Genomic DNA, 16,185 nt, shown 5'->3' with positions numbered 1-16,185 from the left:
GGGCTGCGCGTAAATGCCACAAGTGCGCATTTCTCAGAGGAAATTTCCAGACCTCGTTCACGGAAGTAAATAGCAACTTGAGTGGCAGCTCACTGAATTGGCGCTCGCAGCTGTAGACGTGTTACTGCCGACGTCCAAACGCAGATGTCGTCCGCGTACACTGACAATCTGACAGTACTTGGCAGATGCTGATTGAGAGCTATTAGCGTCAGGTTGAATAGTACAGGGCTAAGTATGCCGCCCTGGGGAACACCACGGTGGCTGTAATGTAGCGAAGTGTCACCATTCTCTGTTCTCACGAAAAAGGATTGCTCAGAGAGATAGCTGCGTAGCCACTGAAACATCCGACCGCCCACTCCTACCTCCTTAAAAGCGGTGAGGACAGCTTCATATGTGACGTTATCGTAAACCCCTTTAACATCAAGAAATAAAGAAGCGCTGAGACGCTTACGGCCTTTTTCGTGTTTCACGTAGCTGACCAGGTCTATGACGCTATAAATTGATGACCGGCCACGGCGAAAACCCGTAATAGCGTCCGGGTAGATGTTGCGATGCTCCAGGAACCATTCTAGCCGTCCTAGTACCATCCTCTCCATCACTTTGCCCAAGCAACTAGGCAGTGCAATCGGGCGGTACGATGTGAGCACCAATGGCGACTTACCAGGCTTCAGTAATGGAAACAAACGGCTGGTCTTCTAGTTAACTGGAAGGGTTATTGTCCATAGGCTACTATATTTTTTTTCTAAATCATTCCTATAGAGTGGATATATGCCATAGTGTCCACAAGAACCGTGATCATTGTTCTTTTTTTTCGTGTATTAGGTGAAATTTCGCGCTGCATTTCATTTTTTTGTGAATGTTCTTTAGTTCGAATTTGCAGGAATATGACAAAACTGATAGTTTTAATACAAAAGTCCAATAGACAGGTTTAGTTCGGGCACTGTTTATCAATGATAAGAATTACTCTTGCACAACAATGCCAATGCATATAAATTTGTGAAAGTGAAATATAAAAACAAAAATCTCCAACGATCATGCTGGACAAATTTCTCAACACTTCTTATTACAACGAATGTAGAACAGCTGACGGGAGAAATTGCAGGTTAGTTCTTCTTCGTCTGGGGAATACGCCTGAACACCGCTGCTTGAAACGTTCAAGAAATTAAAATATTTATATGGTATAGCAATGACGAACACATCCTCACACATTTATACACTGAAAGTGAGAATATCGACGAGTTGAATAAGATCTAGTTAAACAAGAAATACTCAAGTATTGATTATTTGATTGATATGTGGAGTTTAACGTTCCAAAACCAATACACGATCTTGAGGGACGCCATAGTGGAGGGCTCCGGAAATTTCGACACACTGGGGTTCTGCAACGTTCACTCAAATCTGTTCACACGGGGCTAAAGCATTTTCGACTACATCGAAAATGCAGCCGCCGCAGCCGGGATTGGTTCCCGCAATCTGCGGGTCTGCAGCCGAGTACCTTAACCACTAGACCACTGTGGCGGGGCAAATACACTTGTATACAGCTGCAAAATATTATAACTGCAAAAGAGCTTGGAAAATTTGGAAAACTTGGAAAAGAGCTTGGAAAAAAGCTTGGAAAGAGCTTGGAAATTTAACACCTGTTAGTTTTTTTCGTGATATAATGACGTCACGAAACACCAATTTTTCACGTATTACGCTTCTGCGACGCCCACGAGACCATGAACTACCATTCATACATGAAATGACATACTTGCCACAATTTTCACCTTGAGGCTGGTCAGTTGTGTATGTCTTCCCTTTTGTTCGGACATACAGAATATCATATTATTAAGGTAATGAATAGCTGCAGGAGTGCCAACACTCTGGCGAGCAAAGTATACCATTTATGGCATACTTGTGACTTTTCTAATGCTAGCTGTAATTTGTTTGCCATACAATCGTGTTATGCCATTTCAGTTACCGTATACGTCCTATAAACCAAAGAACCATGATAGCACAAAGTCGAGACTCGAAGTCTGGTGAAAAAATCACGCCTTTTATTCATGTTTCACGGCAAATGTCTACGAAAGACGATGTCTTGTGTCTGGGGAGAGTGAACCAAACGTTTATTTGGTGTTTTGCGCGAGAAAACTGGTGAATTGTGTCCTGGGGGCACTGCGTTAGAGTGTCTCGATTCGTGAAGCGGAGGCGAACGAGTGCATCGACGCCCGTGAGACACGAGTGCTATGTGGCTGTTATCTTCAAAAACAAGGGGTGGCGTGCGCGCCTGTCTCAGAGGCGATAATGTGTATAGAGCACAGCGAGGGGTAGGTGGCACCACCATGTAGTCTTTGAAAACCGTTGTGAAAAATTGCCTTTTTGACCATAGCGTTGCATTATCAGCGCAGCATGATAAACGCTACAACCCCTTAATATTACTCATGTGTGCCTTAACTAGTGAAAGAGACACACCACAGAATACAAACGCGTTCTTATTGGCCTCAGATATGCACAATAATTGCTTTATGATTCACAATCGCACAAGTATGAATGCGGAAACTTAAAAATATCGGTGTGCGCTGCGGATGGGGTCAATTTTGACCTTTTCGGATATCGTTTTATAGACAAACAGACAAAAATACAGACAGACCGGTCAAACATTTAATTGCGAAGCATTTCCTAGTGAACTTCGGTGACTTCGAGCGTATCTATCTATTGATCTAGTCGCTGACGTTTGTGTGCTTTTGTGGTCACTCCTTTCACTTGGCATGAACAACAATTAGCATGGGAGGGTAAGATAGTTTTACGAATGCAATGCGCTAGTCAAAACATGAGTAATCTGAAAATTGTGTCGCGTACGTCGTTACACTTCCCACCAGACAGTGGCACATACCCACGGGTAGGTATGTGCCATAGCTGATTAAAACTTAGTATCTAGTCAGCAACGACGAGAACACACATGGACAATTTTAACGGGCGAGCGTTAAGAAATACCCTACGTCGGTAGCGTTGACCTGAAAAATGCAAAGAATTGATGTCAGCTTCCCAGCTGGAATCGTACTCAAGCAGTCTGCGTGGCAATGAAGCGTTTTACCACAGAGTTACGCCAGGTTTCAGAACTTTTTTAGGGGCGAAGCTCCTTAAAGCGGCACCCATTCGTCCCTCGTCGTAGTCGTAGTGCGTAAACAGTCCTACGTTTTGACTTGCAAGGTGGTGCCAGTTGGAGATTTCTCCTGTGCGTTGTTGAACAATATAAAATTCGCAGGCATGCGCGTTCAGTAAAAGCTGAATTCTGCTGTCTCTCTTTCCCCATTAGCAGCCATTGGCATGTACATCGAACATTATCGGACAAAGAAAGGGTCGCTACGTTATACTGGCTGGGTGAAACCTCCTTGGTTTTAGAAATGTTTAGCGAGCGTGGGGCTGCAGTGCTACGAATACAGTAAACTAGAATATACAGTAAACTAGTGTATAGTATAGTGGTTAAAAGTGGGAAGTAGACACGAAGCAAGAGCCGAATTCTCTTGTCTCTCATTCCCCACTAGCAGCCATTGGCATAAACATTGAGCCCTATCTGACAAGAAAGGGTTGCTATGTTATACTCGCTGGGCGTAACCTCCTTGGTTTTAGAAAGGTTTAGCGAGCGTTGGGCCACAGTGCCATAAATACAGTGACCTAAAAGATACCATGAACTCGAGGTGGTTTAAGGGGAAGTATAGACACAAAGCGCAAGCCTTAAGAAAGTGTGCGTGTGCCACCTCTCATTTAGTCCTTGGAATTTCCGCTGGATGGTGGCGGTTCTATACGCGGAATGAAAAGATGCAAGGTGATGGTACTTGGAGTGTTGACTTGATGGATGAACGGACACACAGACAAATGCATGGACGGACGCACGGATGGCTGCACGGACGGATGAACGCATGGACGGACGCAGGGGTGTATGTATGAACAAACGCACGGACGGATGCATGGACGTACGAACATATGCGCGCACAGCCAGGTGGATGGAAGCACGGACAGTTACACAGACGGACGCATGGACAGATGGAAGCAAGAACGAAAGGACGGACAGATGTTTCGCCCCACTCTCTATCATTCACCCCGTGGATATGCTGCCATTTTATAAATAGACGCTTATTCTCGTGAAACGTCAACATTGGTTGCAGTGCTGCCTACTCAATTTTTAAACATTACATTTGTACTCTCTTGATAGAGCCGTCATGTCGGGTTAACGTCAATTGTGATTAGTTGCCATGCGCTGAAGTTAACTTATGTAGCATTGTCCAGGGCCAGCATCTTCGCGAGCATCAGCGCTTCATATCAGCTTCTTATGTTGCTAATACGCATGTTCCAGTTGGCATCATTGCGTAAGCGCATACAACTGGTTATATAAGCATCTGCAACTCTTCTACATAGTTCTGTGCGTGCAACATATGTAAATATAATAAGCATGAGCTCATGACGTGTCGCTCAATCAAATAATTGAAACGCGGTAATCTCCTCTCTGCATACGTCGATTCTCAGGTACGTGGAGTCTGCGGAATATTTTACGTCGAAGTACCCCAAGAAAGATTATCGTCTTTAAAACTTGGTCCATTGCCATGGTCATTCTAAGTAGGTCGTGAAAGTCGGAACGGAATGTGGTCTGAAACCCATTGACATAGACATCAACAACCGCGTGATGATTGAAGCGTGAATAGGTAAGGGGGGGGGGGAGAAAAAGCGAAAACTGCAAAATTATTTAGAAGTTTATTTTCAATAGTGGTATTTTTTTTGTTACAAAAATTAGTAGATTACTTCAATAAAGGTTCGGTCTTTGGTAGGTGGTTGAGCGTCATTTCTTTTTTCGTTTGGCTTCTGGAACAGCAGCCACATGCAGGCAGTCTGGTGATATGGGCCAACGGATTTGGGAGCGTATTTAAACTATATGCCATCAGAAATTGTGTTTGGTTTGTCGTGTTGTTTTATTCGGCAAAAAATGAGGTCAGCGAGGCATCGCTCACCTTTCCGTGGTGGTTTTGTGTGTACCTTCACAAGTTCATTCTTTATGTGCACTTTAGAGCTCAACTAGCTCACAGAATGTACAGATAGCCGCTCCTCTGACAGCCGACTGCTTTCCCTGGCGCACGGCTGGCGTGCCCTCACCTTTGGTGACTAAACTAAACGCGACAGGCAAAGCAACAAGACACTGCACTCTGCGGCTGTCAAAGCTTTGTTTTCAAAACTGTTGTATCGCTGCAGTGGTTTTCACCGATTGGGAAACGTGAGTTTTCAAACTAATATACTATTGTGCCCGTGAATAGCTGTCTCACCATTGCTTCTGCGAGGTGTCTTATATTGCAAGTGCGTCATTTGGATAATAAAGCAACTTTGCTTCCTCAATCTTTGTTCTTTTTTTTCTTTTCTCTCTCGCATGCAATTAACAAGACACTATTAGGGCGCAATAAATTCGCGTAATAATAAAGGCACGTAGCAGGTCATCAGTTGGCAAAATTCCGATTTCGCTTCATGTAGGACAATTGCGCGATATCGCAAGCACTTCCAGTTGTGAAGTCATACTTTAATAATACTTTTTGCTGTTGGTTATCCACTCCTCATGTGCATAACGACGGTGGCAGCTAGCCACAGACATTTGGATCCATGGGCTTCTATGGAAGTTACGCTACCAGTTTACATATACTTTGCCACTTCTCCGAAGGCAACCCTTATGATATGCGAAGCCACAGCGTTGCGCACACCTTTCGCCCGGCTGAAGCGGGCGTCGACGGGGGTTCCGGACCGACTGTTTGAAGCGAAACTTGGTGTAGCGTTTGCTCGAGTAAACGACGTCGCCATTCGTGAACGCGCTAGGCTTTGCTAACCTTCGCAGCGCTGGCTACTGTGTGTTTACGCGTGTTCACATCAGTGGAAGTTTGAGTGGGCGAAGGAGCGTCATCTTACGGCGTCCTCTCCGTCACAGATAAACTAACCGAGTGTTACATTTTGATGTGCGCTCGAGTGTTGCCAGATGTAGAGATGATGAAGCGAAGGAGAGGTGACACGTACAGACATGCTTCAACGCGTACGATAGGTGCGTGTCAGGTTTGTAGTGCCCTCGTTTGCGGGCACTACACCATTATGGTCCTTCAGTAGGCACTCGACCGCACCGCCTATTTGGGGGCCGCCTAGTGGTTGCCGAACGGGAGTTTGACCACGTGCTGCAGCTCGACATTGCACGCCCGTCGTCAAGCGCATGGGCTTCTCCACTGCATTCGGTGCCAAAGCATGACCCCGGTGACTGGCGTCCTTGTGGAGACCATCGACTGCTGAACTCCATGACTGCCCATGACGGCTATCTTCTACCTCACATCCAAGATTTGACATCAAGTCGGGACGGCTGCACCATTTTCACCAAAGTAGACCTTGCAAAAGCATGCCAACAGATTCCCGTCGAGCCCCCTGACATACATAAAACCACCATCACTGCGCATTGTGGTTTGTTTGAAGGCGTGCCGATGCCGTTTGGACTGCGCAATTCCGCTCAGACCTTCCAGCAGTTCATTTCTAAGGTCACACGAGGCCTTCCTGCTGTGTTTGCGTACCTTGATGTTCTCATCGCCAGCCGGACGGCTGAAGAACATGAGCAGCATCTGCGTGCTCCGTTTCAACGCATACAGCAGTTGACCTCGTTGTGAATGCCTCCAAGTGTGTTTTCGGCACGTCCGCACTCGAGTTTTTATGCAAAGGTGTATATAACTCTTTTTCAGACCTCGGGATCATTTGCTGGCTCTCTAATGAAGACCTACTGTCTATGGAGATGTTTCCATTCATCCTTCACTACAAATTGACACCGCGAGCGTAAATAAATAGCGTACACAAACTAAACTATCACCACAGAAGGAAATAAGTCTGCCTCTCGAGATTTCTTTTGTCAATGCCCTCTGGTATACAACTACCTGTATGTTTTATTATACATAAAGGCAATTTTGGTCATGTTTCAAGTGAAAATGCATACACACTTTTAAGCTGTGTCGGGTATATAGATTTAGTATATACAAGATAAAATTTATTGGGTTTATGCACAATTGTGATTATCTTAGTATGAGTGTTGGTAGTTTTGCAGTAGAGAAGTACTGATAGAGTGGAGCCCGTCGTTATCGCTTTTTGCCTATTCTGTAGATATTGCATCATTGTTCTCTTACCACTACTGCCTACAGACCTTCTTAAGCTAGCAGCAATATGCACACAAACAAACAAACAAACAAAAAACAAACCCACTGGATCACATAATTTTCTACACACCTTGGTGCTTTTCTGGGATAGTTGCGTACTGCAGGCAACGCTTTTATTTAGACAATCCCATTTGTTTGGTTCACAATACGTTGTGGCGGTTTTGAAAAATGGGGGCCCTCCGCTCGCTGAGCACTTCCAGCGACCGCCTCTCCACCTAGGTGAAACAAAGCCCGTCGTATTATTTCCTAACGTTGTGTCAAGATGGAACGTTCATAAATGTGAAAAAAACTAAATATTCTTTTATATGCGAATAATAAATATTGACTGAAACTCGCTCAAAATGACGCATTGCTTAACTTTCTTTTTCGGTATGTAATTTTGAGTACATTGAAAATATCTTCGTGAATTTAAGACATTTGTAGGTAGTGACCCATTACTGATGCATGACGGATGTCGATGTAATGTGAGTTTCACGATATGAGTTGGAAGTGAATTCGATTTTCTTACTGCACGGGAAAAAAAATCTGATTTCAAACACTGCTGTTTGACAGTTATAGACTCGTAGTTTTGGCTTTTTGAGTAATGAAACCTTGTTATGAAGGTTCAATTAAGGGCTCTTTTTTTACAGAGAAAGCTGTTATCAAATAACTTTTTGGACCAGCGCAGTTGCATGTTTTCCGCAGCCGCCTCCAGCGGTGTTCGTAACCACATCGCGCGAAATTCACCAATGGTACAGTGCGGCTCGAACCCGGGTCCGCTGGGTGCCAGCCCAGTATTCCACCACTTAGCTGCAGCGGTGCTTGCGAGTTATTGGCAAACGTGCCTTAGGCAGGCTTGATGTCCCGAAAGCGATCGCGTAATTACGACTTATAAAGCGTTTTAAAACAGCGAAAGAACAAGCAGTCGTCGCACAATGCGAATAGCGTCATGAGTGGGTCGTCCAGTACTCTAACCCATTACAAAAGCGTGTTTTTTTTGTTGGGCTAATAACTGTGGCGCATACCCACTTGAGGCATAACTTCTCATCGTCGTCAACCACTGCATCAACAATTGGTACAAAATTCCTCGCAGTAGTTCAGCGGATACCTCGCTTCTCAGAAAAACTACGAAAAATACCATAGCGAATGCCAGTCTACTACCCTATCTTTTATTATTAATGCCGTAGTGGGCATTAAGCAAGTATTCTTGCAGCAGTTACCCAATCAGTGTTTAAAAATGGTTTTGAAAAGCCGCTCTTATAGCTTTTGCTGTGACTGTGCTGACTGTGTTGCTGTGACTGTGTGAGGCCTGCGCGCCTTCCGCGTAGGCCTCGATTTTTTTTCAATTACGTTAGGTTCTGTTGAATATCGTATAGCTACTGTAGTCTACTTTTATACCATGCAGGAAAAATTAGTTCAAGGTTTTGGTCTTTTTTCGTGCAATGCAGGATTACCAGGGCTTTATGTCTGTAGTCTCTTTTTTTTTGTCTGACGCAGGAATACCGGGGGTTCAAGTTCAGCCCCATACACAAGTGTGCTTGCCAGTGTTTACCTGCTGTACACACTAAAAAGAAGACGTACTGCTTGTCACTGAACATATTCTAAGTGGGCAATGCTTCTTTTCTTAGGTTGTCGCACACTACTGATGTGTATTCGATTATTGCTAGGATAAACGTAATACAAAGTAATACCTTATTATCTTGAAGACCTTGGAGGAAAGTAGATCATAATATTTTTTTGTGTTCAAAACCTTGCTCGTTACATAGAAGATACCATGGGAGATGAAGCCTAGGTGTTTACAACAGCTTGCCTACTTCAAACAAGATTTTTTTAGATTTAGGCAGTCGCCGAAATTTGGTGGTGAATGCTTTCTGGTGATCTCCATGAGACTCGTTTGTGGGTGATTACTTTTTGTTTGCGAGGATTTACAGTATATTTTAACGTATTCAAGGTTTTTAAAGTTAAACTTGGTTCTGAGTGTAAACAGGAGTGATATATAAATTCTCCAGTCGCCTGCCAATCTTTAAATTCTTACAGGCACTTTATCGTTTTTATATATTACGTATTAAAAAAATATAGTGACAAACGCCGATACTTGTTGAGCACCTAATCAGACAACTGCGGGACTTTGAGCAAACGTTTTTAGTTGATACACCTGGCTGTCCGTTGTTAAAGTAGGCATCTACCTCTAACACTAGTGGAATGTTTCCAAGTATGCTTAAACCCTTTACACCAGCTCTTAACACTAAATAAATTCAAATGCTGTTTGGAAGTCTACCGAAAATTTGCGTCAAGTACAGAGACTGCCAATCTATGATAGTCTAAAAATGATGAGTGGTGTCAAACATAGCTGTTCTTATTGATTTCCCTTCAATGAAGCCATGTGACCTATTGTCAATAAGGCTGTTTTTTTAGGAATGACAATGTGTGCGTGAAAGTTATGTCCTAAAGTACTTTTAATAACAGAGGAGCAAGGAGACTGGCCTGTAATAGATTACTCAGGGCAAGTCGCCACCTTAAGGCATCGGAATACCTACACTATACTCCCATTCTTTTGGCAATTGAGCTGCTGATAGAGCTTTTGATTATGAAAAAGAAGTACCATCCAGCGGACGTCACTAAGAAGCTATTCATTTTACCATCAATTCAAAAACAATTTTGTTGCAGTTTCAACAGTGGTGCAATAACCCACTCTTTGATACAAAATTGTAACTTACAGATGGAGTGTCTTGCCCAGCATTGAAATACTATCGCGATCTTCATCCCGTACAAATACATAGCAAAAATTTTGTGAAAAGTGAATGCTAGTTATGTATTATTAACACGTAGTCAGCACTCGCCGAAAAATTGAAGGGCCTTTCCGCCTTCACAATAAACGCCTCCAAAATTTAGGCGGAGCTGCGTTATGAATGTTTTTCAATGTCACGTTGCCGTAGTAATCTTTAGCGTCTGCCTTACTGTCCCTAAGTGTGAGACGTATGTGACACATATTAGATGAGTTTGTGAAAGTGGGGTGTTTCCACCGTGTTTTTCTTGAAACTTGCGCTTTGCGTGCAATACCAATAACTCGCGAAATAAGGCACGGTATTGAATATTTCAGATATTAGGGCAAAGCTCCTCCTATTGTAGCCTTGTGACGCGTGACGCGTCGTGCGTAACCGAAATAACAAAAAACGAGAAAGAAAAGAAGGCAGTATATTCTAAAGAGTAGATTAGACGGCGCAGTCTCATTTAAATACATGCTAACTGCAGTTGAGTGAGGATATTATAGATGGCACTCTACCGCTACTCTCTGACTGGCTGCTGTGCCAGGCACAGCTACGCGGGCTGCACCTGGGCACGCGAAAAAAGAGAGCCTCTCTTAGTCTCCTGGATAGTCATTGTACGTGGCGTATCGTTGGCGGGGCGTCGACGAAGCCCACCAGCGGGTGCGTTGAAGACGCTTGCTCACAGCTTCCCTTGTTTGCATTTCGGCTTCCTTGACCCACGTGCCATCTGCATTCTCGAACGAGATTGGACGCCTGGACACATGGACGAATGGACAGGCGGATGCTTCGCTCCATTTATTATCACTTACTCCGTGGGTAGGCATTAATTTTTTCTCTTGACATGTACATATAGTTTCATGCTCTTTGAAATGAGAATATTGTTAGAAGCAGCTTCATTTCTATGATACTATACTCTCTTGACTGAAAGAAATAAGCTGCTTGAAGAATAGCCTGCATAATATCGCGACACCAGAAAGATGGTAGACCCGCAGTACTAGAGCTAGCAACTAAAAATAAACCTAAGGGCACATTCAACCTAGAAACCTCACAACACATGCATAAGACATCAGTAACGTCTAGTACTGTCACCAGGTGAAAGAAACAATGCACCGTCGTCTTCCTTTCATCGTCATAAATTACTAGACTGACTGCTCTCATCTTCGTTTATTTTACTGACGCCCAAGGGGCGCCGTTGTAATTGACGAGCCTGTTCTACTGAATTCGAATCACACAGACATGGCCAAGACAGTACGGAAACCAGTGGCACAGTATTTTTGTTGCAGCACGCCCCCAACTCGAGTGACCTGAAACTTTACGTGTTTCAGCCAATTGACTGGTCACCAACTGGCAACACATATTAGAGACGCTCACTAATCGCAATTTAGATACACTCCTGCTAACTAAAAATAAGGTTTCCGAAGCGGCACTTGATTTCGTTACCTCTCATATATGCGCAACGAAAATCGGTGAGAACCCCTAACTATGCATATTTCTAACAAATTTTTCTAAGACTCTCTAGAAAGTATTAACCATCCTTATTCCAATTAAACTATCATTGCCAGCTGGTGCATTCATATGAGAGACAAGGAGGAGGAGGAGGAATAAATGAGGAAGGACAGGGAGGTTAGATTCAGGTAAACGGCTATTCCCTGCTTTATTTCCTTTTTTGCTAACTATTCCGCTGTCTTTTTTACACACCTTATTCGGCATGTGGGCTCGTCTTTTTTCTTCCCTGAATTTATCGGTTGCCGCTCGATTTATTTGTTGAAGAAAACTATACGAAGCGTATACAGTGAGACATCCGGGAAACAATCGACTTGCACGTATTTCAGTGCGATTCCATTTTTTGTGGTGTCTTGGCCAAGGCTGCAGTGTCGCAGTGCGTGGTTGTTGCCAATGAACTTTGAGCCCGCAACGTATCCTGCTGCGCAGGTACGCTCAGGTGATTCGCGCTCTGTTGCGGAAGACATTGAAGTCACTCGCTGGCATTTGCTCCATGTCACCCTATTGTCGTATCAGTGGTGTGTTCTAGCGTCGAGATTCTGCCTAGGAATTTTGGAGCCCTTAGTGCACATTTGTGATTGTGGCGTCGAGTTCTCACCCTCTCTATAGTTGGAACGCGTATTTCTTTGCTTGAAGTACCACTCTTGTAGTGTGCCTACATGCGTCAACCACATCGATGCAAGCCATATCATGCCAGTCAGACTCTTTGTAAAAGGTGGACAAGGACCAAAAGATGAGGCCAACGGTCTCGGCAAATAAGCGAAGACTGGCAACGCCTCTACCAGCCAACTAACTCTCCGATTAACAAAGGAGACATCCGCATTATGGCCAAACCTTCCGATTGCGTAACAAGGCCGTAGACCTCCCAAAAAACATCCCCAGCATGACTTCCATAAGAAGATATTAAAAGCAAAGAACCGGGCTTCTAAAGGTTTTCGGCTTTCATTTATCGTGTGCCAATTGCTTTCAAGGCCTTTTTTTTCACGGTTCTTGCTTTTCGTGAAATAAAAGCGGACTAAGGCTTATAAGCGGCCACGAGCAATGGGGACAATAAATTATTTTGATGATCGTGACGAATTGGGCTTCTTGGTATGGTGACACACTAACTAATAGCGGTACAGGCTAACCGCAAAGAAAAAGGAAGAAACATTCGAGACAGCGTAGCACCTTTTTTGAGGCACCTAGCGCTGTGACGTCTCGAATGTGCATATATCATTTTCTTTGGCATACGCTACTGTTTATCACCACAACAGATTGTTTCAATTATTATGAGCGCTGCATAATTACCGCGCACTAGTAGGATCGTGGACATCGGAAAACTTTATCAGTAGCCATTCAGTGTTGTTATTAACATTAACCGCGGCCGCTAGAAAAAATCAATAAAAATTACGGCAGCTTTCTCCTGTCATTCCCTGATTTGTCATGTGTCCTGGTGATTGAAATTTCCGATGATACCAATATTTAAATTGAACCCACTCGTTTCTTAACATCGAGGTTGCATTAGTACGCACACAAAATAATGAGATCCCTTGAAGCCTTGAACTGGGTAACCGATAATAGGTGCTCAGGTTACCCAATATTGAGCCGCCCAGACCTCCCGACCTGCTTTTGGCATCAGAAATAGAAAGTGAAAAGCTTCATGGTGTATCGTAACAGACCTGAGAGAACAAGCTATCAATATTCATGGTGCTACATATGCTTTCCTTTGCAATGAACTTAACCCCCCCTTGAAAGACTGAAGTGGTGTTCAGAACTTGGTAACTACAAATCATAGGTTCATACTTGTAGCCTTGCATGCTCGACAATAAAGAAAGCCAAAGACAAATATCATTGACTGCTCATGGCGTGATTAACCTGGAAACCATATCAGGTATGTAATCTAACCATATCCGTCACACAGGACAGGAGTAGCATATATTTGTATGCCACGAGCCGTGTTATACGCGTATGCGCCACAGGTAATTGACAGCTTCTTTGCCCTTTACTAATACCCTGTGAAAAGACAACAGAAAGATGCATTCGGTACTCCTGACATGCTTGTTGGCTTCATTGACGATGGCCCCAGTTAAAATAGGGATGATGGATGTAATCCCCATAATTCAGGCCATCACGACGACACGTTGAAGGACTGGGCTGCCTTCTCACTTTCTGGATAACTTCGGTTTATTTAAAGGATGACACCTATTTACAAACAAAGGCCGGGGTGGCCACTAAACCGACCGCACACTAAGCACTGACCTGTATTAATATGAATGTTGGCGTTACTTGCCGAGCCCTTGATATACTCCAAACATCGACACCTACTTCTCGATGTGGTATCAACCTTGGATTAGAGTCTCCTCTATATAAGCAAGACCTCTGTCTCCGATTCCCTGTCTCCTTCTCGAGCACCAAGCTCGCCTTGTCTTCCTTTCTCTTCATTACATACCTCCCGTCTCATCTGAGACAGCCTCGTGAGACGAACCCCTACTCGATCCTCCCCCAATGGAGCGAAAACTGCCCTTTCCTCAGAGATGGGTCTCCACCTCTGCGTTCCCACACTTTGTTATCCTCCAAACATCGGCTTTGCTATCCTCCGAGCATCCTCCGAACTCCAAGATTTCATCGACGTACAGCCCCAATGATACTTTCGTGCGACAACAAGCCTGTCTAGACGGCCGGTCGGCTGTCTAGTGTTAGTAGACACGATTATGCTGTATATCCCCACGTATTGTTACGGCATGGCGCCACATTATCTTGTCGGGAGCCGTGTTGCAACAGCGACCACTTATTTCCCAGTCTGGCTCACCGTGAGAGCGCTACCGTCGTGCGGGTGACTCCCCGGCACAAGGGGCTGTGAACAAAGGCTCACGAGCTTTGACGACAAAGACGCGTTCTGAGGTCAACAGCTCAGTCCACGTCTGAGCAGCCCCTTTTCATTAAGTTCTGTTTTCGTCGGGCGCCGTCTACTGAATGGCCATCCTTCTCATGCCCCAAACACCACTCCTTTCAACCCAAGAATGTTGTATGCACGCTTGTTGTACATACAACTTCAAGAACCATATGGGAAAAGGGGGGTCGCACTAGGCGCACTGCCGACACTTCGCGTCTTGCGTAAACATCATACAAAAGTACGTAAACAACAACAACAAAAACGTCTTACAAGGGATTCACTATAACGTAATTACATCATTACAAAGCACTATCGCACAAGTTACCCTTCCGAAAATGTTTGTGGTCACCCAAATGCACAAAGTCACGCAGAAGGTCATGAGGAGAGGCACACTCGAAAATAAAAAAAAATGCGGAGAAACGTACTCGAGTAGTCACACCCACGCACTGGTTGTATCGTAACTCGCAGGTTGAACCCTGTCCCGTACATTCCTTGGTGCACCATGGAAATTATGAACATTCAGACATCATTCTCTTGCTATCTTCTTAAATTTAACAAACTTCCATACTAGTACTTCAGAGCAAGCCCATTTTGTAGTAGTAGTCAACAAAAAGAAAAAAAAAGACCTTCCAGCCGTCTCCCTGGGCTTACTCTACAGATTCCCGCTGTCCAATCGCGACTAGGCATCGGTGACCTTATTAAGAGATCTGTTTTATGTGACAAAAAAAGAGATTTCCTTGTGTAATGCCAAAGCCCAACGGGTCAGGCGAGCACCAGATCATATGGATAGGGTCAGGTACACGAGCGGGTTACGTGCGATTACTATCTTAAGGCCGCATGTCCGACAGGCTGAGCATCCATACGACGGTAAACACCGCTCTTTTACTTGGCAAACAATCTAGTTGCTGAGGACTGATATTATTTCTGAGAAACGTAATAGGTCTCTCGTCTCTGTTTTTCCCTTGAGCAACAAGGGCGCCTGTCAATAATGCTATCCCGTTTCTCAGATGCGGGGCACTTGTCTTAAATACGACCTTCAGAGCCAGCGTAACAGAATCGAAGTATTTTTTATCATTCCAGCTCCCTAAAAAATAGGTACAAAGTGGTTCGTGAGGTCCGTAAACAGGCTCACTAACTCTGACTGCGCGGGTATCTGTTTTTGGTAATGTTTTACATGTGCCATCACACTGTGCAGGTCTCTCTTGTATAGGACGCAGAGTGTTAAATTGCGCAACCACGCCTACCCTATCAAGCTTAGGATAGTGACAACTGTCAAATATGTGTCCGGGATAGCTGATATGCGTTTGTGGGACTGAATATCTTTCCAGGTTCATTGCAAGGTCCATTGACATTATAACACCCAGAACCAAAGTTAGTGTGAGCCAAAATTATGCTCTCCGAATGCACTTACTTGTTTTCTGTCCTATGAACATACCCCGCTCACTGTCCAGTCCGTAATCGCGTGTAATCCGCAGTGAGCTTTATTTTCGTCATTTTCTCACGGAAATCTCGCCCTTTTCTCACTACCTGAAGCCTGTACTTGCATCGCAGCCTCGGGGAATAAAACCTTTGTATTTGGCCACTCTGGCGTCTCATCTGCTTTCATTTCATCTTTACGATCGACCGCCTCAACGATAGCCTGCTCCGTTCCTAATATATGAACCGCCAATTCCGCCGACCTTGCTTGAATGTGCTTGAGTTTGTCCTAAGTGTTTGGCCTTAGTAGAGCATCTACTCATGAAAGTTTATTTGCGATTAAACACAGTTCAATCAGCTCAGGAGCAGCAGCTCTTTCAGAAGTGTTCAACACTAACGGGACATACATCAGGTCAGCCTGAGCAGCATGCCCAAATGCTCCTCTCTGACATACTTT

The 16,185-nt window shown here is 44.3% G+C and overlaps 1 protein-coding gene across 5 annotated transcripts in view; it reads right to left on the bottom strand.

Moving 5' to 3' along the window:
* The window catches only part of LOC119171733 (neprilysin-2), a 126,908-nt gene that overhangs the window by 10,717 nt on the left and 100,006 nt on the right, over positions 1-16,185 (bottom strand). For 2 of the 5 annotated variants that reach the window (XR_012894352.1, XM_075890179.1), the window contains exon 13: positions 7,261-7,405. The exons of 2 other annotated variants lie outside the window; for them this stretch is intronic. Coding sequence is in view for 2 of the 3 variants with exons in the window: in XM_075890179.1 (XP_075746294.1) it covers positions 7,308-7,405 (98 nt within the window). In the remaining variant the exon portion in view is untranslated. Of the gene's footprint in view, positions 1-5,421; positions 7,406-16,185 lie in introns of those variants that run through there. One more of the 5 variants, XM_075890174.1, reaches the window with a different exon arrangement.

The sequence above is a fragment of the Rhipicephalus microplus genome, chromosome 3, assembly GCF_043290135.1.
Source record: "Rhipicephalus microplus isolate Deutch F79 chromosome 3, USDA_Rmic, whole genome shotgun sequence".
Taxonomy (NCBI): Eukaryota; Metazoa; Arthropoda; class Arachnida; order Ixodida; family Ixodidae; genus Rhipicephalus; species Rhipicephalus microplus.
Note: the sequence above shows the minus strand (reverse complement) of the source record. Positions and strands in the feature narration are given on the sequence as shown.